We start from the raw sequence: 25,444 nt of genomic DNA on the forward strand, positions 1-25,444 counted from the left end.
ACACCAGGACGTGGCGGTTCTTTCGCATCTGGAGAAGTTGGTCCGCCTCCCTTCCTCCCAGGCTGACCTGGAACCTGCCAATACTCCTGTGCCCAGGGCAGCACCCGGAGTGGGGACTGCAGTGGCCAGAGGCCCTCCGCTCTCCTCCCAGCTGGACCCCTGGCCCCCGGGCCCAGCGTTCTCGTCCACACAATGGCGATGAGACTCAGGTCCCCATCTGCTTCCCAAGTCAGGTCCAGAGCCCTGTGGGGCTAGGGAGTGACCGACAGGACCCTGATAAGGAGGGAACAGATGAGGGAAGGAGGCCGGCGGCGGCAGAGCAGGGAGAGGGCGTGTCCCTGCTGGGGCGCAGGGGTCTTCGGGGACCCTGAGCTCCGGGGGTCGGTGTTCTCGGCGGGGCCGCTCCCCACCATGTCCCTGACCCCCGCCTCCCCTCCAGATGGGCCCCAACGCCAAGGAGCTGTTCCGGCTGGTGGAGGACTTCGTGGACGTCATCGGCTTCCGCATGAAGGACTTGCGGGACGCGTACCAGGTGACAGACAACCTGGGTAAGCCCAGCCCTCGCTGCGCCGACCCCCAGGCCCCTGCCCCGCAGCCCTGGGCAGGGCGCTTCGGCCTCCATCTCCTTGTCTATAAATGAGCAGCGCCAGATGCCTCCTGCAGGACCCCCGGGCCGGGTTCTAAGATGATCTCTGTATCCTCAGGTGCACAGACCCGAGTCTTCTGATGATGGTCTGATGTGACCCCGGGAGGGGGTCGGCGTAGGGGCTCTCAGACCCAGACAAGGTCCTGGAGACCTCGAATCGTGGGACACACCAGGAAGTCCCAGCCACAGCCAGCCCCTTGCTTCCACCTCCCTGGGGCTGGGGGCCCACTTGTATTTGTCCCCACCCCGCCCCAGTGCCCCCGGTGCAGGGACCTTGAAGGCAGGACTACGTAGTCCTCCGCTCCCAGAAGTGCCTTGTCACAGGGGCCTGGCTCCACCCAGCCCCATGGCGTTGAGCGACTCTCTCAGATGGGAAGGCAGGGGCGCTGGCCTTGTGGGTCCGAAAGAGCAGTAAAGTGGGCCTGGGACCTGAGGGCTCAGTGGTGACCGTCGGCACCAATGCTACAGCAGTGACATTTAACGATCGTCATCAACGTCCTCTTAAATAGCTCTCTTGGGCCACATTTGTCAAGTCCTCCCTGTTTTGGGGCGCCTCCCCACACAATCTCCATTGTCAGGGTCCCTCCTCACAGTGGGGAACCCAGGAGCGGGCGCTGGACCCGGCTGTGCTCCTAACAGCACCAAGGAGGGAGATTGTCACATCCCTTGCAGAGACACTCGGGCCTCTAGTGACATATCCTAGCTCAGCTGTGCTGCATTAGCACACACCTGGGGACCCGCCTGGGCCGGGACAAACATTCGCTAAGCTGCAGGTTCCCAGAGTACTGGCTGGCCCTGCCTTTCTGCCTTTGAGCTCAGGACCCCAGAGCTGGGGAGACCTCTGAGGCCAGGGGATCAGGGACAGCCGTCATCTCGCAGGTGGGGAGACTCGGGCCTGGGGGTCAGGTGCTAATGGAGGTCACCTGGCAGGTGGGATCAGTGGTGGCACCAGGCCGGCTGGGACTTCCTTCCCTTCCTTCCCTTGCTCGCTGGGTTGACTGGGCCTTTCTTCACGGTGAGATGGGAGTGGCCCAGAGAGGGGAGAGCTTTTATGCAGCCGTGCGTGAGTGGGCATGGGACTGGGTGGCTACTGCAGCTCTCAGCCCCCCTGGCCCAAGACCTCACTGTGGAGTCTGGTTCCCCAGCCGCCCAGCCCCACCCATGGCCCCTGGAGGGGCGCTCAGGGCCCACCCTCTGTCACCAAAGGAGGCCCTGGACTCCTTCCCATTAGTCCTCATTAGCCATCCCACCCCACGCACCCTCACACCCCCAGTTACCTCCTAGCCCCCCCATATACTCACACACCCATGTACCCTACACGCCTACACACCCTACACACTGTGCACCCCATGCACCCATACACCCCATGCACCCTGTGTACCTTACACCCCCAATTCATCCCCTACACCCCTCATATACTCACATACCCATGTACCCTACACCCCGTGCGCCCCATGCACCCCACACACCGTGCACTCCACGCACCCCCATTCACCTCCTAGACCCCACGCATATACTCACACACCCCACGCACCCTGCGCACCCATGCGCCCTACACACCATACACTCCCTACGCCCTGCTGCTGGAACACTTACCCCAGGAATCCAAGCAGCCTAACCTCCTCCAATGGCCCCCAGAGGCCACCTCCTCAGGGAGGACTTCCTGACCACCCTGTTTGGAAGTGCCCCACCCAGGGGTCCTTACTGCCCAGCAGACCGCAGTCCACCTATTTCTTCTCTCCTCGGGTCACTGTGTGTTGCCCCCGCTCCGTCAGCTCTGGGAGAGGGTCTCGCCTTCCTCTGCACCCGCAGCGTTAGAACGGTCCCAGGCACATGGTTGGGGCTCGGAAGCGTGTGGCGCGGATGAATTTGCTTATTCGTTCTGTCCTTGGTGAGGACCTCAGCCACAGAGGGCCAGCCCCAGGGTTGGGGGAAGGCCAGGTGACAGCCGGGCAGGCGAGGCTGTTGGTTCCTAAGCCCCGACCCCTTCCCCCTACACCTAAGGCCGCCCCGGCACAGACCCCGACCCAGGCCGCGGGTGCAGGGTGAGGGGTGCAGTGTCGGCCTGGAGCGGGTGGGCCTGGAATGCAGGGGCTCAGAGACGATGGGGCCCCACCCCACCCCCTCCCGTCCTCCCAGGCCCGTCTGCCGCTTCACCTCTGGGAAGCCTGGGGCGGGGCTGGACAGAGCGCACTGGGGCTGGTGTCTTCAGGAGGCCTGCCGGGCGCCCACAGGGAGAGCTCGGGAGAAACGGCTACAGGCTGCCAGCTCTCCCTGCCCTGGCCTCTCCCCGTACGTGCTGTGTCCCCGCAGCCCGTCCCCCTCCACCCTGAGTGGAGCCCTTCCCCACACCCAGCACCTTCCTTCCCGGGTCCCCGCTCCACCTTGGTCCATCTGTTGGCCCCTTTACAGTCCCGGCCCTGTGAGGGGGGATCTGTCCCTGCCCCTGTTACAGAGCTGAGCCCAAAGGGGGCGGGCTGGGCTCCAGTGTCCCAGGGAGGGGCACCAAGGTGGACACCACGCCCTGTGGGTCCCTCTGTGGCCACAGACCTGCCCGCAGAACCCGTCTCTGGCACCTCTGGGGCCACGGGGACTGGGTCCAGGCCTGGGTCCTCATAAGGGCCATAGGGCTCCTGCTGGGGTGGGAGTGTCATTTGAAGGCTTGGAAGGAACCAGGAAGCTGCCCGTGCCCTGGACCTCGTGGAGAGGCTGGTGTCAGGCTCCCGCCTGGCTGGGTGGCCCCATGCGTGCTGCACCCACTCTGAGCCAGGAGCACCCCCGTGTCATGGTCCTGGGCTCTGGGGCCCACTCCCCGTCCCAGGGCCGAGGCTCCTCTCGGGAACCGGCTTTGCATCTCACTGTCTCTGTCTCCCTTTGTCTCTGTCGTCTCTTGCTCCATCCCAAACCCCAGTCCTCAGCATCCATAAGCTCCCGGCCAGTGGAGCCACGGACATCAGCTTCCCTATGAAGGGCTGGCGGGCCACGGGCGACTGGGCCAAGGTGCCAGAGGACAGGGTCACTGTGTCCAAGAGCGTCTTCTCCACGGGGCTGGCAGGTGAGGAGCCTCGGGGTGTGGGAGGGGCCCCCCAGAGACTGAGGCTCCCCCCGAGGAAGTTCCTTCTGGAGTCTGGCCTGCTGCTTCAAGGGCTACGGTGGCGTCCGTTTCTTCTCAGTGTTCCCCAGGTTGCCCCCTCCTCCAGGAAGCCCTCCCTGCCCTCCCTGTGTTGGGAGGCTCCCAGGCAATCTTGGCTGAATGGACCAATGGACGCCCTCACCGCAGGGAGGGAGAGGGTCTTGCCTGGAGTCACATAGCAGGTGACTCTGGTTCCCAAGAAGATGAACTGTGCCCTGCCAGCCCCCGGGTCTCAGGAGTCACTCAGGGGGACCCAGGCAGTCCCCCCAGCTCCAGGCAGTGCTGCGTCCGCAGTCGGGGGGACACACACTCCCCTTGGCAAGCAGGGTCCCGGTTTGTGGGTGGCCGGGAGGAGGGTGACCGCGGTGCTCTCTTCCAGAGGCTGATGACTCGTCTGTGTTCGTGGTGGGCACCGTGCTCTACAGAAACCTGGGCAGCTTCCTGGCCCTGCAGAGGTGGGTGCCGTGGGCACGCGGGGTGGGGGTCAGGGAGGCCAGGCCTGGGGGAGGTGAGGGCGCAGGGCTCCCAACCCCGACACGGCCCGCCGGCTCTCCCCCAGGAACACGACCGTCCTGAACTCCAAGGTCATCTCGGTGACCGTGAAGCCCCCTCCCCGCTCCCTGCTCACACCCTTGGAGATCGAGTTTGCCCACATGTACAACGTGAGTGCCCTCCGTGTGCACGTCTGCGTGCGCGTGCCCCTCTGCCTGATCCCACGTGTGGTGTGTGCTCACACGTCTCCACCTCGCATCAGCCTTGAGAGAGGGCTCCTTTACGCTGAGTGACAGGTGGGGATGCAGGCTGGCAGAGCTGCGGGGACTTGCCCAGGGTCACCCGGTAGGGCCGTGTGGGAGCTGAGGCTCAACCCAGCCCCGTCGGCCTGGCCGTTCCCTCGGGGGAGAGAGAGTCATCCTCTGCTGAGAAGCGCATCTGTCCCGGCCTCACGGACCCTCCACACCCTGCTCCTTGGGGCTTTCCCTCGGGCCTCAGAGCAGCCGGAGCCACGAAGCCCTCGGACCAGCCGAGAGCCAGGAGCCTCCCCGGTTACCCAGCCGGGACAGGGCAGCGCCAGGCCAGGTTGGGGGAAGAGCCGGGCCTTCCTTTCCTGCTGTGTGGCCTTGGGCCTTGCTCCACCTCCCTGTGCCTTGGCTTCCTCCCTTACGAGTGGGAACCCTGCTGTTACCACACCACAGCCCTCGGGACAGGGGTGTCTGCTGAGCCCTACCTGTGCCCCCTGACCCCAGGCTTTCCGTGTTAGCCCATTTTGCATTCAGCTGGACTGGTCACCTGGCCATCTAGAGGTGGGCTTCGGCCGCTGCTGTCCAGCCCTGCTCAGAGAGGGGACGGAAGATACCCAAGGCCACACAGCAGGGGTGGAGGCTGAGCCAGTCCCTTCCCTGCTCTGGGCCTCAGTTCCTCCTCCTCAAACTCTGTCTCTGGGGGACAGCGGAGGGAGGGCGCCTGGCACGTCCACGGGTGGACCCCACAGTGACCCTCGGGTGCGGCTCATAGGGCGGCAGGTGGCCTGACCCCTCCCCTCTCTCCAGGGCACCACCAACCAGACCTGTATCCTGTGGGATGAGACGGATGTGTAAGTTCATCTGGGCTTTGTGGCCTCGGGCCCTCGGGGTAGACTTGGTGGGGGGATGGGAGAGGAGGCTGACCCAGTAGGGGAGGCACATGGGCTTCAGGTTCAGGGCCTCCGACTGTCACCCCGACCCCGTCTGTCAAGCACGGTCTCTCCCCGCCTAGTTCCGGCTCTGAGGCAGCAGGGGCCCACCCAGCCGGCCTCGCGCTCCTCCCAGGGAAGTCCACGGTCAGGGGTCCCGAGGGCTGTGGAGGTCCCCTGGACCAGGAGAACCGCCGCGGACCGGGGCAGCTGGGTGACACCCAGAGGGATCAGAGAGGAAGCAGAGGTGGGGGCTTCTGGGGTCCCAGGCCCAGTTCCCTGTGCAGCATGTGGCGCCAGCCTGTGCTTCAGCACGGCGAGTACAGGTGGGCGCCAGGCATTGGTCTGGACTGGCCGGGCTGTGATTCGGGGTCACGGGGCCGTGTGGGCACCCAGAGCAGGGTGTCCTCCCAGACACAAGGAGGCGAAGGGAAAGGTGGGTGGGCTCTCGTGTAGTCACAGTGAAGAGTTTGTGCAAAGGCCCTAAAGTGGGGGCGGCCCTCAGAGGTGAGGAGGGTCAGAATCTGGGGAGACTGGGCAGGAGAGAGCTTAATGTCTGGATCCTGATGGGCCAGGTGGGCCTGGGGAGGGCTGGGCCTTCCCCCCAAGGGGTTTGCTATCCGTTGAGGAGGGGGTGGTCAGAGAGCTGCATGTCATTGTCACCACCCGCCTCCCTCAGCCCTGGCACCGCCAGTCCTCAGGCCAGCACCTAGGCCAGGGGTACATGCGGCGAGTCCCTCGTACTACGGGCAGTGCAGTGACGGAGTTGCGTCCCGGGAGGTCAGGGGAGGCTCCGGAGTGGCTGACACTCAAGGAGGACACCTTTTCCCTGCAGAGAACGCGAGGTAGGGTCTCGGGCAGAAGCACAGTTTGAGCAAAGGTGTGGAGCTCGGAAGGTACAGGGGGAACATGAGGCGTGGCCGGGAAGAACAGGCAGCTAGAGAGGCGCAGGGGTGCGGGGAGGCTGCAAGGGCCATGGGACCAGTTTGTAGGGGCAGTGTGTTGGAACTATGGAAACTGCCAGGGAGGGATGTGATCATCATGTATCCATCCATCCTCCACCCACCCATCCACCCACCCATCCATCCACCCATCCCCCATTCATCTATCCATCCACCCACCCACCCTTCTATCCGTCTATCTACCCACTTACCTATCCTCCCACCCACCTATCTACCTATCCACTCACTCATCCATCCATCCACCCCCCATCCATCCACCCACCCATCCACCCACCCACCCACCTATCTACCCACCCACTCACTCATCCACCCACCCACCCCCATCCATCCATCCATCCACCCATCCACCCATCCACCCCCCCCACCCATCCATCCACCCCCCCATCCATCCATCCACCCATCCATCCATCCATCCACCCACCCACCTATCTACCCACCCGCCCACCCTATCCCCCGGTGATTACTGACCACTGACAAGCACTCCTCTACAAGGTCCTGGCCCTCAGCCTCCTCCTGTGCCTGATGAGTAGGAACAGGAAGTTAGGAACGTATAGATCCCTGTGAAACTGTCAGGGCGTGCCACGTGCCAAGAAGTGGAGGCAGTGGATCTAGTGGCAGGTGGGGCGAGGTGCCTTTCAGAGCAGGTTCACAGAAACCTCTCTAGGGTGGTGTTTGAGCAGAGGCCTGACACAGCACTGTACACGTGGGTGTCTGGGGACAAGCATTTTGGCAGAAGGAACAGGCAGTGCAAAGGCCCCGTGTGTGCAGGGAGTGTGCAGGGCCATAGGGCAGACTGCACTGCCCTTTCCCACTCTGGCTCTGAGGGTGTGAGGACAGGGTCTGGGGCCGGGAGCTGGGCTGGGGGAGAGCTCGGGCGGACCCTGTAACCCTGGGAAACTGGCCCTCTGGCTTGGGTTGTTGTCGACTGTTTTTCTCTGGATTTCGCAAGCGGCATAAACTCTTCGTAAAAAATGGGGTATCAGAAAAGGGTGAAAAAAGAAAAAACAAGAAAGTTCTCACAGTACCCAGGCTGGCCCCCCTAGCCATCGTGGGAGGTTGTGCAGCGGCTGCAGTCCATCCCCGATGTCAGCACAAGCCCCTCCCCACAGCCCAGAAATCCTCCCAACAGGCTGTTCAAAGGCTGCCCACAGCTCCCTGGTGGTGCCCGGTTCACCCAGTGCCCCAGCATCCTTGCTTGGACAGCGCTGCTCACCTTTCTGGTTATTTCCTTGGCTTTGAGTCCCCCAGACCGTTTCAAGGTCTTGGTAGTAAATTGCTTTCCAGAGAGGTGGACCCATCCCCTTTGCTCTCCCAGGGCAGCAGGTTGTGAGAGGTCTGGCCAGCCCAGTGTCAAGTTCACTGTCCTTTGGGGCTGCATAGTCTGGGGCAGATTCCACCCTCCAGAAGCCTCAGCCTTCCATCCCCGTGGCGGAGTCTGCCTGCTTGCATGTGAGAGCAGAGTGGGGGAAAGGACAGCGGCCAGGTCCGTGGGGTGCTCACCCCTGGCTGTGGCCTCCACTTGCCCTTCCTCTCTCAGGTGTGGGGAGCCCACCCACTGCCCCAGGCCTGCTTTGCCCACTGCTGGTCACCTCTGGATAGATGAGACTGTAAGGTCTCTGCACCTCGGTCCAGGGCCCCGAGGACAGAGGGAAGGTGACAAAAGCTGTGCTGTGTTTGAAGCCCCCTGAAACGCATTTTGCCCACAAGCTCCCTGTTCAGTCCTGGGTGCAGCCCTGGGAGCCCTGCTGACTGTTCCTATTACCTCTGGGGAATCTGAGGCTCCAGGACTGTGGTCCAGCTCAGAGTGGGGACTGAGGCATCTGATCCAGAGCTGGACAGCCTGGGACCCCGAGGCTGACAGTGGGAGAGGGGCCACGGGGGGAAGGGGGCTGGCTCTGTCCCCCCCCGCCCTCCCCCCTGCTCTGTGCGGGACAGCACCTCCTTCCACCGCAGGGCGGGGCCGCTTCTCACGCAAATGGGCTCAAAGGAGCCAAGGGTTTCCCAGGTGAGCTGAAATGGAGACCAGGGACAGGGCTCCAGGTCTGTTTCCACCAGTGTGCCCAGAGATCAAGTCTGTGCTGGTGTGGGCTTGTGTTTGTGTGTGTTTGGATGAGAAAGGGTCTCACGTGGCTGCAGAATTGTGTGTGGGGGTGGGGAGTGCCAGTGGGGGGTGAGAGCCATCAGTGACCATCAGCTGAGAAGTAGTGATCTTCTGACCCATGACTGGGCCCTGGTCACTGAAGGAGCCTAGATTCCCAATCCCAGACTGAGCCCTTGTCCTGGTCCCACGCTGAGCCCTGACCGGGGTCCCACACTGAGCCCTGACCCTGGTCACACACTGAACCCTGATCATGGTCACACTCTAAGCCCTGACCCTGGTCACACTCTCAGCCCTGACCCTGGTCCCACGCTGAGCCCTGAACCTGGTCCCATTCTGAGCCCTGACCCTGGTCACACTCTCAGCCCTGACCCTAGTCACACACAGAGCCCTGACCATGGTCACACGCTGAACCCTGACCCTGGTCACACGCTGAGCCCTGACCCTGGTCCCATTCTGAGCCCTGATCCTGGTCACACTCTCAGCCCTGACCCTGGGCACACACTGAGCCCTGACCATGGTCACACGCTGAACCCTGACCCTGGTCACACGCTGAACCCTGATCCTGGTCCCACTCTGAGCCCTGACCCTGGTCACACTCTGATCCCTGACCCTGGTCACACGCTGAACCCTGACCCTGGTCACACTCTCAGCCCTGACCCTGGGCACACACTGAGCCCTGACCATGGTCACACGCTGAACCCTGACCCTGGTCACACTCTGATCCCTGACCCTGGTCCCATTCTGAGCCCTGATCCTGGTCACACTCTCAGCCCTGATCCTGGTCACACTCTGATCCCTGACCCTGGTCCCATTCTGAGCCCTGACCCTGGTCACACTCTCAGCCCTGACCCTGGTCACACCCTCAGCCCTGATCCTGGTCACACTCTCAGCTCTGACCCTGGTCACACTCTCAGCCCTGACCCTGGTCCCACGCTGAGCCCTACCCCGTGTCTCATCTGGAGTCACTCATGCATGTTCACATATAGTTGTTCACGTGTCATGTGCGTGGAGGGCTGCCTCCTCTTCCAGCCACACGTAACAGTCAACCATGTGACACAGGCGTCTTGGAAAGTCTGAGTCAGAGACGTCCACCCACAGGGCAGACCCTCTACTGCCTCGCCCCCAGTTGTACACACACACACAGACTCAACATCTATAGCGACTGCTCACAGCGGGGCTCAAGGCCGTCCCTCACCCCCACCCACCTACGCCAGCCCGACCGGTGGCAGTGAGGGCCTTGGGAGCAGGGCTGTTGAGGAGGGAAGGGGGACTTTGCAGAATTCTCAAGTGTTTAGGGGGGTGGAGGATGGGTGGGGGGATGGGGGATGGGTGCAGGGAGGATGGGCTGGTGTGTGATGGGGGTTGATGAAGGCCAGGAGCACATCCCTGGAGTTAAGTTCTGTGGTTCTGAAAGGACAGCTCCCTGGATCTTTCACTCGTAGAAGCTGCAAATGTTTTGCAGTTTCTTTTTTTTTTTTTTGCGGTACGCGGGCCTCTCACTGCTGTGGCTCCGGACGCGCAGGCTCAGCAGCCATGGCTCATGGGCCCAGCCGCTCCGCGGCACTTGGGATCTTCCCGGACCGGGGCACAAACCCGTGTCCCCTGCATTGGCAGGCGGACTCTCAACCACCGCGCCACCAGGGAAGCCCTGCAGTTTCCTTTTTAAAAACAGCCAAGAGTTACATAGAGCATAAAAGTCAGAGCTGGCAAATCCTCAGAAATCATTTGCTCTGCCCTCACTTGAAAATGGTGTAGCTGAGGCCCAGTGTGGGGACGTCAGGACAGGCCAGGCCTGGGCCAGATGCGCTCCACGGTGCTCGTCCTGCTACGCCAGCGTTTCTTTTGGGAGGTGTTTTGCCCGATACCAGTCCCGCGTGGGCTCCAGGGAGGGCAGGGTTCTATGCCCACTGTGTCTTGTGCTCCCGGGTCCACACTCGAGTCAGCTATGAAGGCTCTGAGAAGTCCTGCAGCAGCCTCCTCTCCAGTCGGGTTGGGGTGCTTGGCACCCTTACTCTGTAACTTGATCCGGCAGAGCAGACACTGGGACAGGCTGGTGGAGGGCGTGATGTTGCCGCAGAGTCTGTGGGGTCCTTTCCCGAAGCCTGAGCCCACTCCAGGCACCCTTAGAACCCTCTCATTTACTCACACAAGCTTTCTCAGTCCGGCTGAGGACCGGGGCCCAGAGTGACAAGCCCAGGGTCGCCCCGTGGGTCCTGCGAGTCTGCGCTCTCTCCCCGCCCGTGCCGACCCCCAGCCCTGCTGGGTGCAGCTGTCCTGGGGGACGCTGAGGACCCAGGTCCAGCCCCCTCCCTGGGGTCCTTGCCCAAGTCCGTGTCCTGGTCCCTTTAAGAGTCTTGCTCCTCCCCCATCCTTGGTTTCCTAGGAGAGGGCAGTGAGGGGCCAGGCCGAGGGGGGCAAGCGGAAGGGAGTCTTGGCAGGGTCCCCAGGTCGCTGTCAGCGCCGGTTCCCAGCCCAGTTTCTCCCACGCCGGCTGGTTCCTGATGGGGGCAGAGGAGGCCGGCTGAGGGGGACAAGGAGGGGGATAGGGTAGGAGACGGGCTCGACACAGAAGGCCTCCCTGGTGGCCTGGGTAGGGCCTCGGGATCCACGTCATCAGTGAGCACGGGAGGGAGGTGGGGGGACATGCTCTGTTCCCCCCACCTGGATGGGGGCTGGGGGAGGGGTGCAGAGCTGCTCCCAGAGGCGAGACCGCCCACCCGTCCTAGCCTCTGCTCTGGACTCAGCCCAGCCCCTTCCCCAGCGCCCGTCCCTTCTCTGAGCCGCCTCGTTGGGCACCAGGGGGGCTGGCAGAGGCCCACGGTGGGCCTGCCCTCTCTTCGAGGGGCGTCTGAGCCCCGGGCCTGCCCGTCCCCTGCCGGGTTTGGGAGCTGGAAGGGACAGACAGCCATGAGGTCACGGCCCAGGGACAGCAGCGGTGCACTGAACCTGGGGCCGTGAGCGTCCCCACTGCCCTGCTGGCAGCCCAGCTCCGCAGCCACCGCCGGCCGCCCCATGGGTCCCCTTGCCACTCCCCTCTTTGGTGCCAGCTGGAACACTTGGCGCCTTTGTCCATGGTCCCCGTGCCCTCTTCTCCAGCCTCAAAAGCCACCTGCTCCTGGAGGCCTTTCTGCCTGTTTTTCTACATCCCCAGCTCTGTCCCCTTCCTCCCAGCTCTGACCCCCATTTGCAGCAACTCCGTGTACCTGCATGTTTGTTCCCCCAGCAGAGTGTGAGGCCCGCGGCGTGCAGGGCCTGGGTCTCCTCATCCAGCGTGCCACCTCCCCCCCCCGCTGGGTACACCGGAGGCCCTCGGGAGGGCTTAGTCTAACGGCCCCTGCCCTCTCGCCCTCTGTTTCTTCCTGCTGGAAAGAGCACTGCTTGGCCAGTGGCACCCTGGTGAGGCGCGTCTGGGGAGGGGGGCAGGGTCCGGTGCCAGGAGCACGCTGGGGGCATCACAGACATGTGCTCGAGGGTCGGGGGGGGGCGCCTGAGCGTGGGGGGCTTTCCAGGGCGGAGGCAGGGTCCACGATTCTCCCGCTGGATGTGTCCAGCTGCGTCCCGTCCCTGTGCTTTCCCACCTCTGCGGGGCCCCGTGTGTCTGGGTGCCCCTGTGTCAGGGGTGTGGGTGCGCACCCCTAGGAGTGTGGTGTCCATGGAGGCACAGGATGTGGCCAGCCCTGAGCTCCCGGGGGCTGCTGGACGGGAGCGGGGGCCACGCCGGGCAGTGCTGGGTGGCTCGGTGTTGGGAGGGTGCCAGGGTGCACCGGGCAGCTGCGGGTGGGGGCAGGTTGAGTCAAGCACGTTGTCTTCCCTGGTCAAGTGGCCGAGGGGTCAGCAGAGTGTGGCACCGCCAGGGCCCCTTCAAGGCCTCGCCTCCTCCTTGCCTCCTGTGCCCGCACTGGTGATGGCGGCATTGGGGGAGAGCCTGGCGTTGCCCTCAGGGAGGAGGGGGCGCCCACGGGCCCTGAGCGCACGGGGCAGTGCCAGGAAAGGGGGAGGGTGCTCAGTTCCCTCCTCCACTGGGACCTGGGGGCTCCAAGAGGGGCTGCCTAGGGGGAGGGGGACAGCTGCCTCGTTGGGCCACTTGGTGCAGGGAGGGCGCAGGTGAGGACAGCGCAGGGGCCTCTCCGGGAAGGACCCGGCCTGGCTGGAGCAGAGGTACTTCAGGCCGCCCCTGGCAGGGATTTCATGTCTGTCTGTCTATCCTTCTGTTTTCGACGTTCCCGAGCTCTGTGTCTTCATAGTGACGTCAGCCCTCGGTTGAGCACTCACCCGCGCCCGGCGCTGGGGCCCCCTTCGTCCTCCCAGGAGGAGGGGTCAGTGCGGGGGCTGCCCCTGCCCAGACCCTGCCACCTCCCGCAGGGCCCCGTCTGCCTCGCGTCCTCCCGGGGTCTCGCTCACCGCTCCCCGGGCCCGCACGCCCCGGGCTGCCAGGCCTTTGCCCTGGCTCCTCCCACAGTGTCACAGTGTCATTCCCTCCGCTCCCTGCACGGTTGGTCGTGTCAAACGGGGAGGTGCTTCACCAGGCACGTGTCCCGGGCCCTGTGTGACCTGGGGAGCGGAGCAGAGCTCTGACCTCCAGCCTGGACGCCAATCCTGGCCCTGTTCTCACTGACGGGTGACTGTGGGCAAGCCCTTTCGCCTCCTTGAGCCTCAGTTTCCGCATCTGTCCAAGGGGCGGCTGTGATTCCTTGATGAGATGATGTGTTAAGGATCTGGACCAGGAAAGGCTCAGCAAGTAGATGCTGTCGTTACCTCCCCCCACCCCGTTCCAAGAAGCCTGTGGGGGGACAGCAGTGAGCCACTCAAGCAAAGCATGTGCTCTCAGGGGGCAGGGGGATAGAGCACGGCTGCCCCATGTGCTGGGAATAAGGGGCCACCTCTAGGAGTGGGCTTCCTGGGGAGGGGGAGCTTGGGCTGGTTGTGAAGGGTGAGCTGGAGTCCCGGGGCAGGAGGGTAGTAGAGGCCCCCCAAGCCCAAGGCACAGTATGTGCAAAGGCACCGAGGCAGAGAGCATTTGGGGTGCTGGGGTACAAGTGGCCCAGTGAGAGGTGGTCCTGGGGGCCTCCGCCAGCTCCTCTTTTTAGGAGCAGAGAGGGGTGAGCTCTCTGGCCTTGAGGTAATCAAGCACAGGCAGAATGGGGCTGGGTTTTGGAACAACAGAGTGACACTTCCTGGGCACCTGCTCTGGGCCTGGTCCTTCTGCCAAAAGCTCATTCCAAGTTCAGACCAGGCCCCAGACCTCACACAAGAAGCCTGAGGCTCAGAGTGGTGGAGAGGCTTGCACGGGTCACACAGCCAGCTTGCGGGTCCTGACCCTGCAAAGCCCTGAACTTGGATGGCCCCAGTGATCTTGAAGAGGCTTGGTGAGGACAGGGCTGGGGGATTGCGGGGTCCCTGCCACTGGGACGGGCCTGGAGGGCGCACGGTGACCCTCCTCCCTCGAGACACTTGCTTCCCTCCACTCGGGGTGTGCAGTCGCTAGTTTCCTGAGGCAGAAAAGTCTTAATCAAAACCCCAGCTTGCCAGGCGGCTCGGTGGTTTGCTGGTGTGGTATTGGGAGGGCAGGGACCAGTGTCCTCATCTCTGCAGCGAGCTGCCTAGGGATGCGGGAGGGCAAGATGTGGGGTAGACACAGGAAAACTCGGCAGGGAGGGCAGGGTGACCGTGGGTGTCCATTACCCTTTCTTGGCCTTGGTGCAGAGGCACCTGAAAACGGGGGATGATGAAACAAACTTGAGGTTCATCTTGGGAGGCAGGTGAGCTAGGAGATGCCTGGAGGGTGGGGTGTGGTCGGGGGGGGATGGATAATGGCGATGGCGTGGTTGCCTGGGTTCAGCCCATCATGATTGATGGGGTTGGTGGTGAGGCCTCCTGCAAGATGGGCTCCACCTACATGGTGCCCTGGACATGGCGAGTTGAATGTTGGTGATGGGGGTTACCAGCTAGTGTCGGTCCACAGACATGGTGCTGGTTCAGAGGTGATGGCAGTCATGGTGATATTGCTAACAGCGGAGGTGATGCTGGTGACCATGGTGATCATGTAATTGTGGTGACCCAAAAGATGGAGAAATGGTGGTGACACGGTAGTGATGACTGTGCTGTTGATGGTGGTAGTATTGGTGGTGAGAGTTATAGCACTGGAAATGGTGTGTTGTTGATGGTAGTGATGATGCTGATGGTGGTGGTGGTGATGATATTGGTGCAATGGCAGTGTTGCTGATGGTATGATTGGTGGTGGTGGTGGCAATGGTGGTAATAATGGTCGTGTTATTGTTGCTGCTGTTAGTGTTGGTGATGATGATGGCGTTGGTAGTGGAGATGATGGTGAGGATGGTAGTAATGATGCTGTTGATAACATAATGGTGGTGGTGGTGGTGACGATGGTGGTGTTGGTAGTGGGGATGGTGGTGATGGAGTGGAAGTGGTAGTGGTACTGATGATGGTATTGGTGGTGTTGGTGGTGGCAGTGGTGGTGATGTAGTGGTAATGATGGTCTGATGATGTTGATGGTGGTGTTATTATTGTGTCATTCTTGATGCTGGTGGGGGGGCTGTTGATAATGTAATGCTGTTTCTTTTTCAATGTAGTAATTGTATTTTTTATTAGTTTTTATTGGAGTATAGTTGATTTATACTGTTGTGTTAGTTTCTGCTGTACAGCAAAGTGAATCCGTTATATGTATACATATATCCCCTGTTTTTTAGATTTCCTTCCCATTTAGGTCACCGCAGAGCACTGAGTAGAGTTCCCTGTGCTATACAGTAGGTTCTCATTAGTTATCTATTGTATACATAGTAGTGTGTATATGTCAATCCCAATCTCCCAGTTCATCCCACCCCTTCTTTCCCCCTTGGTTTCCATAAGTTTGTTCTGGACATCTGTGTCTCTACTTCTGTTTTTGCAAATAAGTTCATCTGTACCATTTTTCTAGATTCCTCATATAAGCAATATTATATGATATTTGTTCTTCTCTTTCTGACTTACTTCACTCTGTATGACAGTCTCTAAGTCTATCCACATCTCTGCAAACGGCCCTATTTTTTTTTTAATTTTATTTATTTATTTATTTATTTTTGCGGTATGCGGGCCTCTCACTGTGTGGCCTCTCCCATTGCGGAGCACAGGCTCCGGATGTGCAGGCTCAGCGGCCATGGCTCACGGGCCCAGCCGCTCCGCGGCATGTGGGATCTTCCCGGACCGGGGCACGAACCTGCGTCCCCTGCATCGGCAGGCGGACTCTCAACCACTGCGCCACCAGGGAAGCCCATGCAAACAGCCCTATTTTGTTCCTTTCTATGGGTAAGTAATATTCCATTGTATATATGTGCCACATCTTCTTTATCCATTCCTCTGTTGATGGACATTTATGTTGCTTCCATGTCCTGGCTATTGTAAATCGTGCTGCAGTGAACATTGGGGTGCATGTGTCTTTTTGAATTATGGTTTTCTCCAGGTATATGCCCAGGAGTGGGATTGCTGTGTCATATGGTAGTTCTATTTTTAGTTTTTTAAGGAACCTCCATACTGTTCTCCATAGTGGCTGTATCAATTTACATTCCCACCAACAGTGCAGGAGGGTTCCCTTTACTCCACACCCTCTCCAGCATTTGTTGTTTGTGGATTTTTTGATGATGGCCATTCTGACCAGTGTGAGGTGATACCTCACTGCAGTTTCGATTTGCAGTTCTCTAATACATGGTGCTGGTATTGATGTTGATGGTGTTGGTGGTGATGGCGATGGTGATGTTACTGATGTTGGTGGTAGTTTCAGTGACGGCCATGTGGGTGGAGGTTGTGCTGACAGTGAAGGTGGTGGTGGTCTCAGCTCTTTGGGGTATTTGAAGCCCCCCCATGGGAACCAGGGCGCTCCCATGGCACAGTTTTGGAGGTAGACTGCAGCAGACAGGGTCAGATGCCAGCCCAAGGAGATGAGAGGGTGGGGTGGAGGGCAGAGGGGAGCGCTCACGAGGCCACGCAGTCTGGGAGGGTGTCTTGGAGGAGGCAAAGCTGGGCCAGCTGAGGGTGGTGAGGTTTGGGATCTCCTGGAGCCAGGGATGTGCTTGTGGAGGCGCCCAGTGCCCAGCACAGGGCCTGAGCAGGCGGGCAAGGGACGCGCTTGCTGAATGAGTGAGTGATGGAGCAGCCGGACCCCCAGCTGCACCAGCGGCTGGAGCGTGAGGGGGTGGGGTGTCGAGGCGCTGGCCCCTCAGCTGGCAGGGGTAGGTGAAGGCTGGACAGAGCTGGGCCAGAGGTGCACCAGGCGAAGGTCTGAGTGAGGGGCAAAGGGCTCAGGTAGGGTTCCTGGGGTGCAGGGCTCTGAGATGGGAGGAGTTGGCAGGTAGGCTGGGCTTTAGCGGGACCCTGGCCCTCCCAGGCCAGGTGACTTCCTTGCGAGGCTGGGGAGCTCAGGGTCCCAGCCTCTCCAGGGACCCCGGTGGCCTTGCCCAGCTGGGTGGGGTGGGTCAGGCGAAGAGCTGCTGAGCCCTGAGGATGGCCAGGTTTCTAGCCTGGGGGCAGGCCTGCGGCCGGAAGCCCTGACTCAGAGCGTGGCTGGTGCCAGGTGGGAGCCAGGAGATCGGCATCGTGGGGAACGTGAGAAGCCCTGGAGGCCCTGGTCACAGCCCCACGGATGCTGAGACAGCCTGAGACACTATCAGTGCCACAAGAGCCAGCCCCACACGGGCAGGGACACAGGCCTGAGGGGGCATGGGTCTCACCTGGTGATGCACTCAGCAAGACCCAGGCCAGGCAGATATCCATCCCCCAGGGTCCCCAGGGCCACAGGCATTGCCCCCAGGCCCTGAACCAAGAGGGGATGGAGCTGACCTGGGCTTGCCCTGGGGGTTCTCACAGGCCAGTGACCAGATGGGGGTTGGGCACAGAGCAGGAGGTTGAGGAGACTTCCTGGAGATGGCAATGCCCCGGGGGAGCCCCGAAGGACGAGGCTGAGTCAGCCAGGGGGCAGGCGGGTGTGTGGTCAGAGGGACTGGTCAAGATCAAGGCCTGGAGGCAGGAGAGGGCGCCTGTGTTCTGAGTCACCGGTGGTTTCTCTGGGCTGGCACATGCAGGCAGGGCTGCCGGGGCTGGGATAGTGGGGGTGAGGGCGCGCTTGGGAGTCATGATGAGCTCCAGCCGCTGGGTGAGGTAGGACCCAAGAAGGGAGCACCAGCACGGCGGCAGGGTAGGACCTGTTGGAGGAGCCAGGTGCAACGCTCAGGAACTCATGGCTTATCCAGGCAGGCTCCCTGGAAGAGGAGGCTCAGCACAAGCCTTGGTCTGTGGGTCAGAGGTCAGTAGGCGGAGGTGGGAGGTAGGCACCCTGGATGTGTGAAGCGTGATTCAGCAGGGCTTGTGCCTGGAATGCGTGGTTTGGGGAGCATGACGGCCAGTCTGAGGAGTTTTCAGGGGCTCCTAGAAGCCCCTGCCTGCAGAGGCACCTTGCCCACTCCCTGTTCCCTCATTGGGGTGAGCTGTGCCCACTCTGGCTTCTCTCTGCTGTGTGGGGGGACACCTGTGAGTCACTCACACTCCAGTGTGAATTAGCCCATCAAACCCCAGGGGACCCTGATGCACACAGTCCCATAATAGCACCTGCTTCGTGGGCCAACAGGAGGCATCCTGAATGCAGCGAAGGCCCTGGCTCAGCGGGCTGGCAGGGGGCTCTCCACCCACCCTCTGTTACTGTCTCCTGATGTCCCACGAGTGTGCCAGGGCCTGTGCTGGGCATTGTGTCCCTATGGTCTCCCTGGACAGCATGTGGGGGGAGGATTTATGCCCACTTCACAGGGGAGGCAGCTCAGCTCTGAGTGGCCGGTAGGGAATTGGCCCAGAGGTGGGACCAGGCCTCAGGGTGGGAACATCCCCCTCCTCCCGGGGCAGGGATGGACGAGCACGTCCGGGCACAGCAGGGACCGGGACGGAGGGGTGCCATAGGCCGAGCCTCCTCCCAGGGCCTCTGACATGCCTTGGCCTCCACCCACCCTGGGCCACAGGGCAAGTCCCCTGCGGGGTCTCCTGAGCTGGGTGGGGGCCAGGCTGCCTTCTCTGAGCCACCTCACCTGGGCACCAGAATAAGGTTGTGGCTCTGGCACAGGTGCTGAGTGAGGCGGGTCTGCACCGGGCGGGAGTTGAGGAGAGCTGGGCTTCACGGTCTGAGTGTGACTGGAGGGGAGGCTCAAGGGGGAGAGCGGGGAGGCTCAGGGAGGGGGGGTGGCCAGTCCCCAGGGGCTGTGGGTCCCTGAGTGAGGAGGCAGCCGGGGGAAGGTCTTGAGCAGAGGATGACGCGTCCTGGCATATTTCAAATGGTGGCGCGGGGACAGGCGGTGGAGGGCAGGGCGGAGGCTGGCAGTGGTTGGTCCCACCAGGGTGGTAACCACAGCATGGGGAGCAGAAGTGAGACTCTCAGTGCATTTTGCAAGGAAGGTCAGTTGCTGATGGGTCTGTAGGTATGAGAAGGAAGGAGGGAGGGAGGGTCCTGGAGGCTGCCGCCAGGTTGGAGCGGTAAAGAGGGGCCTTGCTTGTCCACCCATAGCAAGTCCTGGCTGAGCACTCCGACCCCACTGGGGTGCGGGCAGCGGGTTGAGCCAGCCAGGCCCCGGTCCTGCCCTCCCAGAGGAGGATGCAGGTGGGAGCATCAGGCCATCACACGTGGCGGGAGAACTGGGCCGAGGCGGGAGGACCCGCGGATGGAGGCCACGGGTCAGGGACGGCCTCGCCGTGAGAGCCAGGGCGCTGGCCCGTGGCTGTGGCCGTGTAGGCAGAGCCGTCCAGGCCGGGCCCAGCTGGTCGGTGTGCAGGGCACGGACAGCCACCGGAGGGGCCGCGTTCACCGTGGCGGTGTTCACCGTGGCGGTGACTGGCCTAACACTTTCTCAAGGAGCACTTGGGGCCGGGGAGGCCGGAGCAGGAGGCAGCTGCCCGGGGAGCGAGGTGGGTGGATGAGGGTGGTGTGGTGGTGGAGGGAGGATGCCCGGTGTATCCAGGACTGACCCCAAGGCGTGGGGGGCGGCAGAGGCAACGCAGGTCTCAGCTCAGGGTCAGAACGCACAGCGGGGGCCCGTGTGCAGGGGTGCCAGCTCAGAGCTCAGAAGTGGAGCAAAAGGGATGGGAAATTGTCCCTTGGGTTTGGTGACTTGGGGGCTTTGGTAGGAGCAGGGTGGGAGGAGCCTGTGTTGAGGAACTGGTGGCCTGCAGAGGGGTGGGCAGTGGCTGGACCTTCCTGGGGGCCCTGGTCGATGGGGGAGGCACAGCCTTTCTCTGGGAGCTCTGATCTGAGGGGCCCAGGGCCCCCTGCAACCTCCCGTCAACTCAGGCAGGGAGGGGCTCCCACCCTCCTCGTGCTGGCAGGGGCCCCGGCTCCAGCTCCTTCTCTCGCCCTGGACCTGGGGGGTGGGGAGGCGCAGGTGGGTGTCACTGACCCAGATTCCTCGGGCCTGGGCCTGGAAGGGGGGCGTGGCTCTGTGACCCAGATATTCCACGTTTCTGAAGCTGAGTCAAGAGGCGACCAATGGTCCAATGGTCTCCCACATGTGGGAGTGTGTGTGAGGAGGGAACGACCCGCCTGTGTTGCAGAGATGGTAACAGGTGTCACCTGCAGCAGGAAGGATTTCGGTCAGACATGGTGAAGAACTTCCAGATGTGTGGGTATAAGAGGAGACGTCCTAGAGGTTTTGCTGAAGAAAGAGGGCTGAGGGTCCCCTGACCTTTCCCAGTTCAGGGTGTGCCTAAGATGCAAGTGAGGGTCCACCGGTCAAGGGCCACCGCCCACCTGTCCTGCTCCAGCCAGCCCTCAACTGATGCCCGGCGCAACACAGAAAGCTCAGCTGATGGCCTGGGAAAGCTCCACTGACCGAGCTCTGCCCTGGTGTGGGATGGGCCTTAGGCAGGCCCCCCCTCCACCTGGTCTGGGCCTGGGGCCATCCTTGAGGGTCCCTTTCAGATTTGCTCCACAGAGTTCAGTGGTTCAAACACTGTAGGCCTTGTAGATTGGTCAGACAGATAAAAACCTGGAATCCTGGCCCTCCTGCTGTCTTGCTGCGTGGCCTCGGGCAATCATACCACTTCTCTGGGCCTCAGTTTCTATATCTACACAGCTGAGTTGAGGAATATTGCAAAGATTAAATGATAAAATGCACAGGAAGCTATTAATACTGAGGTGAGGTGGGGGAGGGGACGAGGAGAGGGTCCCTGTCCCTGTGTCGCGTGTCAGTGGCCGGCCAGAGCCAGGGGGACCGTGGAGTGGGGAGAGGCCAAGGCCAGGGAGCCTGCAGAGATCCTGCAGGGTCTGGGCGAGCCCAGAAGCTGCCCACCTCCCAGGCTGCCAGCCCCAGCAGTTGGTTCCCTGGACCAGGGGCGGACGCCTCCTCATGCCCTCCGTGGCCTGAGGCTGCAGGGGCAGGCCCTGGCCGCACCCGTCAGCAGAGTGGGCAGTGCTCCTCGTCGTCCCCTCCCCGGGAGGCTGATAAGCTAATTAGTGCCCATAGCAGGAGTCTTGTGGGGCTAACCAGCAGCCTGGGCTGGCCTTCTCCCAGGAGGTGGCCAGCAGCTGTCAGCCTGGCGCCCTGCAGACCCGCCAGCGCTGCCTGGGAACCTGCCAGCCTACCGGCCCCAGCCGGCCTGGCTCCCGTCACCCCGGCCCGCGGGTTGCTGTCCCGTCCCGACCCTCCCAGCAGCCTTCAGCGGGCGGGAAAGATGGGTTCGGGGTCCCCCCCATTCCACTCAGAGTAGGAGGGCTGAGGCAGCGTCCGTGCCTGGACTGTGAGAACTAGAGCTGAGATTTGAACCCAGGACCGGCCGGCCACAGACTCCTGCTCTTAGGAGCGGGCACGTGGCCAATATCGCGGACAAGCCTGAGAGAGAGGGAGGCGCTGTCTCCAGGCCGGAACAGCCTGCAGGCCTCCTCCCCGGAGCGTCCTGGGTCTTGGGGACTTCTGGCCTGCACTTCCTTGGCCGTCTTGGCGTCTGGTCAGTGGCTTGCACGTGCACCCCAGGCGTGAGGATGGGGTGCTCTGGGGGTGGGAGGGACCAAGGGCAGCTGGGGCTCAGCACTCTGTGCCCATTCTGCGTGGTGCTGGGGGATGAGGGGAGACAGGAGTGTGATGTGCCCAGCACAGCTGAGTGAGGCCTTGATAAAGCCCCGCTGAGGGTGCGGGAGGACCAGGCTGGATCTCCCAGGACTCTCCAGGGCCCCACACTGCCTTTCCTGATCCTTCCATCCCCCAGGTCTTGTTTCTGGTTCTGTGGTTATTGGGGTCTTCTTTTCTAGAGGAAGGCGGGGGAGAAGAGGTCTCTACCAGGGCCTTAATAGGTTTTGACTTCTGCTCCACTCCACGCCAGGGACACCGGGTGTGCAGGACGGCGGCCCGGGAGGTGGGACCACACAGGCAGCCGAGCCCCTGGCCTCCATCCCAGGGGCTGCGGTCAAGGCTGTGGCCTTGGCCCTGGCCCTGCCTGGGCCCTGCTGTGCTGTGTAGTCAGGCACACCTCAGCTCCTCCCGGGGCCAGCACGGGTTCAGATGGGCCAAGGTGGGAAGGCTCAGGCGGAGGCATGGTCAGGAGCCAAAGAGGTGGAAGCTCCGGGGGCCCTCCCGTGGCATTCTTTATGAGGGCCCCTAAGATGGATGAGCTTTGGGCCCCCCAAACCCTGGCCCCCGTGGGCTCGGGGGCCAGTGCTAGAGAGCAGGATGTCCCCTCCTCTTGCTGCACTTCAGAGGGTGGGAGACAGGCGTGGGGGAGGGGGTATTCTGGGGCCACAGAGCCCTGATGCACCCCACGGAGCTAGGGCCTAGCCTCTGCCTAGCTGTCACCTTGGGCCTCAGTTCTCCTCCTCTGTAAAACAGGGGCAGGCCCTTCCCCGTGGAGGGAAAATGAAGAGAGAAAAGCAGACTCGAGGGCATCCAGCGGGCCCAGAGTGTGTCCCTTCTCCCCTGAGGCTTGAAGCTCAGAAAGGAGATTGTATAACATCTCAAATTCAACAGAAGCAGCTCTGGGTTCTGGGATGCCCAAAGCTGAGACCCTAAGCTTTCCTACAGGCGTTCTTGCAGGTGCTGGGCTGGGGGACGGGGGGGGCCTTGACGGTGTCCCACGTCATCCTCCCGACCATCTCCTCCCCATTTTAGAGATGAGGAAACTGAAGCTAGGGCTGGTAGCTGACTTCCCAGGTGACACAGCCAGGAGGTAGCCCAGGATGGTTGCTTGCAAATCCAGGTGTTGAGATGCCCGCTCAGTGTGTGGGGGTCAGGGCTCCCCTGGGAGTGCACAGGGTGGGAGCCACTCAGCCCCCAGCCCGCCTTCCATACAGAGGGGCTGGGATGGGGGAGACAGGCTGAAGGCTTTGGAAGGCACCTTGCAGCTCCCTCCTTCTGGGGCTGGGGCTGAGGGATCTAGGGCGGGCCGGGGGTGGACCCTTGCCGCAGAGACCTGGAATTTCCCCCCCAAAGTCCCGAGGCAGACACCGGGTCTGAGTTATTTGCGGGACGAGGGGGCTTTTTCGGCCCTGGGGTCAGGAGGAGACCACTCCCAGCTGTGGCTCCCGAACGGCGGGTTCAGTCTCGACTCTTCAGCCTGGAGCCCTCCAGCCTGCAGGCCCAGGGCCCTGGGGAGGGCACTCCATGGGCACCTTCTGCGGGCCTGCCTGGCTGGACGCTGCCAGACAAGTGGGCCGGCATGGGGGTGGGGGACTTAGATCAACAGCGACTGGTTCGCAGAGTAGTTCAGTCCGGCGCACTGAGGCCCTAACATGCGCTGGTTTCAAGGGAACCAGAGCCACCCGAGCGGCAGACAGCAGGAGGGCCCTGGGTCAGACGGCAGGGGGCACGCTCAGGCTGCTTCCCCGACCCCGGGGGGTGGGTGGGGGGGGAGAAGGCCTAGCGGGGCCGGGGGAGGTGGCTGTGGGAGCGGGGCGGTCCCAAGGTCACCAGCGCGACGCGGCGGCTGGGGGCGGAGGCGCAGAGGCGCCCCTCATCCCGCCCCGGCCCGCGCGCGCACCGCAGGCTGCCGCGCCCCCCAAGCTGGCGCCCGGCTCCACGTGCGCCCACGCGCCCCTCCCGGCCCGGCGCTGGGGCGGGGCGCTCTCCGGGCGCGGGGCCAGGGCTCGGCACCCCGCCGGCCCCGCAGGCCCGCGCTCCCGCGAGTCGCTCTCCCGTGGCTCGGCGGCGGCCATGGGGCGCGGGGCTCCGGGGGCCGGCGGGACGCGCGCGGCGGCGGGCGCAGGTGCGGGCGCGGGCCGGCGACGCGGGGCCCGGGCGCGGCCGGCAGCCGCTCACGCCGCCCCTGTCTCCCCTCCCCCCGTGTGTCCCGCCCCCCAGACCCTCCTCCCCCGCCCCCCCGCAGCTCGGGCCCTGGTCGTGGCGCGGCTGCCGCACGGTTCCCCTCGATGCCCTCCGGACGCGCTGCCTCTGTGACCGGCTCTCCACCTTCGCCATCTTAGCTCAGCTCAGCGCCGACGCGGTGAGACCCCAGCCGGGCGCGCGGCGGGCGGGCGGACGGGGCGGGGGCGCGCGGGGCGGGGGCTTCCGGGGCCGGCGCGGGGAAGGGCGGCTGCACCCCGCCGCCCCCCGTGGCCTGGCCGGCGGGGCCCGGGCCTCTAGAGAGGGCGGGTGGGAGCTGAGTGGGTGGCGGTGTGGAGTTGGGGACTGACCTGGGAGGAGCCGGGCCGGGTCCCCAGAGTGACTGATGGGTGAGTGGGTCCCCCCCCACTCTCTTTGGGGGCCTAGGACCCTGGAGGGAGCCGGTCCTCAGGGGAGCCGGGCAGTCTGGGCCCTGGCCCTAGGGGCTGGAGGAAGGCTTGGCCTGGCAGAGGCGGGTAGACACCTTCACTTGGTGGGGTTCCTTCCCCCAGCTGGGGGCAGGCTCCTGGCCTGCCTGGGAGACAGAGGGGGAGGAGCTGCCACCTTCCTTGGAGTCCTTCCCCACCCACCCCAAGTGGACCGTGGGCTCTGGAGGCAGCTGCGTCCCCTAGTAGGGGTCCCGGGGGTGGAGAGGGTGCTGGGCTTGGCCCAGGTTGGCAGCCCTCCCCGGGAAGGCCCCATCATCTCAGGGGCCTCCTTTTTGTTCTCGTGATTCTTGTGGGGGCTGCCAGTTTCTATGGCGACAGCATCTGGGGCCAGCTTGCTGGCTGGGGCCGGCCAACTGGGGCTGGTGGGCGCTCTTGCCCAGGGCCAAGCTGCACTCGCTGGACCTAGGAAAGCCGGATCCCCCAGCCGGGTCACTAGGCCCCCCGAGGAGGAGGGAAAGGGTAGGGGTCTTTGCTCATTGAGCCCCCTGGCCCCGGCCTGGTGTGGAAGGATCCTCAGGCAGCAGATACGGGGGACGGACTGCGAGTGGGACACCGATTTGGGGGTGTTTGGGGCGGCTGGCCCTCGTCAGATGGGGGTGGCACAGCTCTCTGCTCATGGAACCCCCGTTTCCATGTGGAAGATGGTTCCAGGCCTCTCTGAGAACAGTCTGCCCCCCCTCCTTTGTCCTCTGAGACGTGGGGAGAGAGAGCGATATTGACCGCCAGGATCCCCTGGAGGGTCAGAGCTGGACAGGACCTTAGAGGTCATTGCCACTAACCCTTCTGTCGACAGGCAGGGAAAGCGAGGCTTGGGGTGGGGGGCTTGCTCAAAGTCTTGGGGTGACTCTGCTGGACAGGGGTCTGTGGTCTTGGCCCTGATCCCAGTGTGCCCTCCCCCTCAGGCTGTCCCTGTGACAGGACTGTTGGTGTTGCTGATTCTGGGGGCAGGCCCGTGAAGGCAGCAGCCGGGGCCATGCTGGGGGCTCCCCAGAAGAGACGGCTTTCTGCACAGGGGAGCAACCAATGGGGCTGGGACTTCCTGGGTCCCCTGCGAGGCCAGAGCAAGCAGGGCAGGGCCCGCCGTGGGGGGCAGGGGGGGCTCCAGAGCGGGACGCGTGCCCAGATGCCCTCTCCCAGCCCAGGGTCTGGCCTGTA

The 25,444-nt window shown here is 63.0% G+C and overlaps 1 protein-coding gene across 3 annotated transcripts in view; it reads left to right on the plus strand.

Annotated features, from left to right (window-relative positions):
- The window catches only part of ADGRB1 (adhesion G protein-coupled receptor B1), a gene marked incomplete at both ends in the record, with an annotated part of 70,116 nt that overhangs the window by 17,141 nt on the left and 27,531 nt on the right, over window positions 1–25,444 (plus strand). For all 3 annotated transcript variants that reach the window (XM_079722220.1, XM_079722221.1, XM_079722222.1), the window contains 6 exons: window positions 440–548; window positions 3,558–3,701; window positions 4,159–4,234; window positions 4,339–4,441; window positions 5,327–5,370; window positions 23,820–23,961. In XM_079722220.1, coding sequence (XP_079578346.1) covers window positions 440–548; window positions 3,558–3,701; window positions 4,159–4,234; window positions 4,339–4,441; window positions 5,327–5,370; window positions 23,820–23,961 — 618 coding nt within the window. The remainder of the gene's footprint in view (window positions 1–439; window positions 549–3,557; window positions 3,702–4,158; window positions 4,235–4,338; window positions 4,442–5,326; window positions 5,371–23,819; window positions 23,962–25,444) is intronic.

This window comes from Hyperoodon ampullatus (genome assembly GCF_949752795.1).
Source record: "Hyperoodon ampullatus genome assembly, chromosome: 17".
In the NCBI taxonomy this organism is placed as follows: domain Eukaryota; kingdom Metazoa; phylum Chordata; class Mammalia; order Artiodactyla; family Ziphiidae; genus Hyperoodon; species Hyperoodon ampullatus.